We start from the raw sequence: 4,846 nt of genomic DNA, 5'->3' as shown, positions 1-4,846 counted from the left end.
AGTCCAAAAAACGTCACTTTCGTCCGCTCCAATGATAGGATCTTTGAAAAATGTCCATATCTCCATATCTTTTTACAGTGGTCAAAACAAGCCATTTTCGACGCCGGATATTAGCTATTCACAGACAGAAGGTAGGACACGCGGACGGACGGACGGACGGAGGGCAAAACATAGTCTTGGCCACGTCTTCGATCTGGCGGAGACCATGAGAAGAGAATGGGTTCTAAAATGGGGGTATCCCATACTCTGTCTCAACTGGATCTGATACAAGATCCCCTAGGGAGACCGAACAGTCTATCAGCTAGATCATTGTCGACCCCCTAGTCATTGTTAACCCATTCAGCCTCTTGTCTGTATTGTCGTAATGGTAAAGGCTTTGTGCCGTCAGAGAAAAAGCCTTTCCAAGGGTTTTTGAGGTGGAAACACTGAACAACCTCAGCTCAGCTCTATGCTCTTCTATGGAGTGTTGCTGTGTCAGGGGAGCTGCCTGGCACACAAAGCAGCCTCTGACGGTCAGGTACTGTACAAAAGGAAGGCTTCAGCCAGGTAGGAAGTCAGTTCACCAACAGCCACAGCAGCAGCAGCAGCAGCAGCAACAGCAACAGCTGAAACAACTTCCACACAAAGATGTCTTCCGGCATGAACATGATGAACAAGATCACCTTCTACGAGGAGAAGAACTTCCAGGGCCGCTCCTACGAGTGCATGAGTGACTGCTCTGACATGTCCTCCTACATGAACAGGTGCCACTCCTGCAGGGTGGAGAGGGGCTGCTTCATGGTGTACGACCGCACCAACTACATGGGCAACCAGTACTTCATGAGGAGGGGCGAGTACTCCGACTACCAGAGCATGATGGGCATGAGGGACGCCATCAGGTCTTGCCGTATGATCCCCATGCACAGGGGCAACTACAGGATGAGGATCTACGAGAGGGAGAACTTCGGTGGACAGATGCACGAGATGATGGACGACTGTGAGAACATCATGGACCGTTACCAGATGAACAACTGCATGTCCTGCAACGTGATGGACGGCCACTGGCTGATGTACGAGCAGGCCAACTACAGAGGCAGGATGATGTACATGAGGCCCGGCGAGTACAGGAACTTCATGAACATGGGCATGGACAGCGGCATGAGGTTCATGAGCATGAGGCGCATCATGGATTCCTTCTACTAGTTTAAATATCAGGAAATGAACTCATCTGAATAAAGTTGTTTTAATGTGGAAACAAAAAAAGGACGGATTATGATGCATTTATTTATATATATATCACACTTTATATATATATCACACAAACCACATGACCCCTAGCACCCCTATTCTGGGCATGTCATATAGGCAAACATTCTGTGAAAACAGCCGATCTACAAGCTCACAACGTGTTGCAAGCTTGCACATCACTATTTTGACCGAAGAGGTTTGGTGTAGAGGGAAAAGGGAGGGGACCAAGTCCAGACCCCTGGGGGAACACCGGTCAACGAAGTATATAGTTAATTAAAACTGAAATTGCCGCAAGCAGCAATACGGGGGCCAAGCGATGCAATATGCAACATGCACAATAAGCCATAAAAACATAATATACTGAACTTGAGAGAAAGAAGACCATGCAATTGACAAATCAGCATTGGAAACGGCTGAGCAGAGTTCTGACAGATTACAGATATAAAAAGTTTTTTTTTCGGGTTTGTTACTTTTTTAGGGGGGTTTTGTTACCTTAATTTGGTTAATTCGGTACAAAAAATGTACTCCATGAAGTGTAGATGTCGGAGGTTTTTTCAATAAATGACAGGCAGCGCGATGTATGTGCTGTCCAGTGTGTGTGTGTGAGTGTGTGTGTCTCGTTGCTGTCAGCCTGCAGCCTGTCAGCAGTGTTGCCAAGTCTCGTGAGAGAAATAAGGAAACATACCTCCAAAAACAAGCCAGAAAAACAAGCCAAATCTTGTCCAGAAGTTGCGGTAAATAAGCGGACATGGCAACACTAGGATCCTGGCGTCTGAGAGTTTGCTCAGCAGCTCATTGACTCATTTACTCATGACACGACCAATGAGAGTTAGCGCTTTCATTGTTGCTAAGATACGTCCCCCCCTACTGATACACGGCTACAGTACACGCTACCCAAACTCTCAAAACCGCGGACAGAATGGGGGTGGAAAACCGCGAACCAGGTAGACAAACCTAGGATGTGTAAATTACGTCAGACTTCGGTGCTCTTTTGTTCTCACGTTAATAAAAATAAATAAATAAATATTGAAGGAAAAAAGAAATCCTAACGATGATGTCACTGGTAGACGGGTTTCTGAATTGTCCACAGCTCTCCTATGTGACACAGACTGAGTAGAAAAAACACAAATTATTAAGAGGCTCTACAGTGTCGATCTCACTTGATAGAGTTACAGATTCAGCAGAAGGTGGAAGTTCAATTTCAGAGTTGGTTGGACCAGGGGGGTCAGTAAGAGTAATATTTACCAAGTGTGTATCGACCATAACAGTTAAAAGATAAATACAACATAAACAATAGATGGATAACCCAAATTGACTCATTTGGCCTCGTTTACAACAGGCTTGCGGGAGAGGGGGGTTGGGAAATCAGCTGATCATATTTGAGATATGCAATGTTCCCTTTTTTGCGTTCTTCCAGGAGAAGGGGAAATAATTATTTCCGTTTCAGGCGGACTTTTTCAGAGAAATCCTCATTAACGAAGATCTTAGAACCTTTGAGGCTTTTTGCCCTTTTCAAAATCTCCTCCTAATTGTCCTTATATCTGAATGAGCAGCTTGGCGACTATAGATCTGGGTCGCCGTTTTGTCAGAAAGGTGCCAAGCCTGTGTGCCCTCTCCACCTCAATCAGTTGAGAATCAAAATTAAGTCTATCAGAAATATTTTTTTAGCGTTTTTGTGTGTGTGTGTGTGTGTGTGTGTGTGTGTGTGTGTGTGTGTGTGTGTGTAACGGAAGAAATGTGCATAGGAAAGAAACACACTGGCAGCTACAGTATTTGAGCGAATGGGGGCAGGGGGTGCAAAGATAGAAAATAAGAAACTTAACTAGGGAGAATGAAAATCCAACCGAGCATAAAGAGTGGGCCATTTTATTTGTAAATGTCATGTTCTTTCCCATGATATTCTCCTCATCCATATGGAAAAGCGCAGGTATTAAATTGGATATGTATGAGTGAACATGTATGAATGCGTGGCCTTATCTGTGTGCTTTGAAGAACGTGCATGTGTATGTGTTTGAAACCAGCCTACTGCTGCTGCTGCAAAAAAGATATGCCAGTCTATGATATCATGTAGCAAATAAATGTCTTGGACATGGTTAGTATTGCTTTCAAGGTTGTTTGTATGCTCATGTGGCAGCGCAACATGTTCACTCACTGTTGGTAAATAGATCCATTTATATTGGTGTTGCCATGGAAACGCTCCTGCAATTTGTCAGAATTAAGGACAATATTGCTAAATTGTCTGGGGAAGCCGCTGAGTCGGCTCTTCTTTCGTCAACATTGTAGGGGAGCAGTTGTTGGTAACTTGTTGGTTGTGGATTAATTTCTAATGGAATGAGACACTGTTTCTTTCACTGGCTGACCTATCTGCTGTTGAGCTGCGGCGCCAACCCAGTGTGTAAGCCAATCTCTCTGCCCCTTAATGACCCCTCTGCCTCAAAACACCATACTTTTCTTCCAGTCATCCATTTTGAGGTAGTCCACTCTCTCCCACTGGGGTGAAAATCAATATGGTCCGGGCAGAGCTCAGTGGGTGGACGTGAATGGCCGTTTCTAGGCCATCTCCTCTCCTCTGACTGCACTCAGAATGCTTAAGAAGTGTGAGGCATCCCTAAAGGACTAACCAGGGAGAGGAAGGACATTTCACCCTAGGTGACATTAGGGTCGGTGGATACAGGTGGATGAGGTGATGCTTGTGTGGGTGGAGTCAGTGCAGTGACTATACGTAAAATACACAGCCTCAGACAGAGAAACTGTTCTCAAGCCCTTCAGTTCCCACTAAATTATTTTATATTATTGAAATATTGAAATTTGAATATTTTGTAATGTTACTTCCTTCACACGTATAACCAGTGGGGGCATGGCCATCTGAAAAAAATTATGGTTAGGGTTAGTTATAATGTGCACCGTCGGACCAATGGTAGGCTACTTCGGAATAGTGCGTCCGTCGAACCAATGGCATGGCACCTACCAGTGGTACTAATAAAGGATCTGTTACGTTTAGTGTAGCAGAGCCTTTCCAGGAATTCAACATGCACGATAGCAGCCCTGCAGACTCTGTTAGACCTGAATGGAACAGATCCTTAATAAGTATAATTGGTAATACCTGAAGGAATTAAAATTACAACTATTTATGTCAATATGGCTGCCGTGAAAAAGGCCTATTTTAGACCTTGTTCTTCCAGTCACAAACTTCAGGAGCATGTAAAATGTCAAATTAAAATGATATTTGTGGGTATGTTTCGTTATGTTTTGGGGCAACACAGAATCGAAAACTGTGACCAAAAGTCTGTTTCCACTGATTTGACAGTATCCATCAAAAGATCACATTTATGATACCATCTTATTAATTTAGCCAGTGATATGCACTGAAATATCTTCTCATTAAATTTATGTGTGACCTCTGGGTCAGAGCATATATTGCCAAGCAGTTTGTCTTCTTTGTTGTAATGAGAGATGTGGGCTGAGGCTGAGGATGAGGACAATGATTAGGACAGTGTGTGACTAAGACAAAGGGCAGGACTGATTCAGTCTGGCACCAGCATGCTGCACTCACTAAGTATTAGGCCTACTCTGATACAAAACTCACGGTCATCTATATACCACTGAAATCAGTCGGGGC

At 44.1% G+C, this 4,846-nt stretch overlaps 1 protein-coding gene across 1 annotated transcript; it reads left to right on the top strand.

Annotated features, from left to right (window-relative positions):
• Positions 1-627: 627 nt before the first annotated feature.
• LOC308076177 (gamma-crystallin M2-like) lies at positions 628-1,182 on the top strand (the record flags this gene model as incomplete). The annotated part of the gene is made up of 1 exon (XM_080416327.1): positions 628-1,182. One exon carries the CDS (start codon positions 628-630, stop codon positions 1,180-1,182), a length of 555 nt encoding a protein of 184 aa, XP_080272453.1.
• Positions 1,183-4,846: the final 3,664 nt, after the last annotated feature.

The sequence above is a fragment of the Gymnoscopelus braueri genome (genome assembly GCF_963280865.1).
Source record: "Gymnoscopelus braueri genome assembly, chromosome: 2".
NCBI lineage: Eukaryota > Metazoa > Chordata > Actinopteri > Myctophiformes > Myctophidae > Gymnoscopelus > Gymnoscopelus braueri.
Note: the sequence above shows the minus strand (reverse complement) of the source record. Positions and strands in the feature narration are given on the sequence as shown.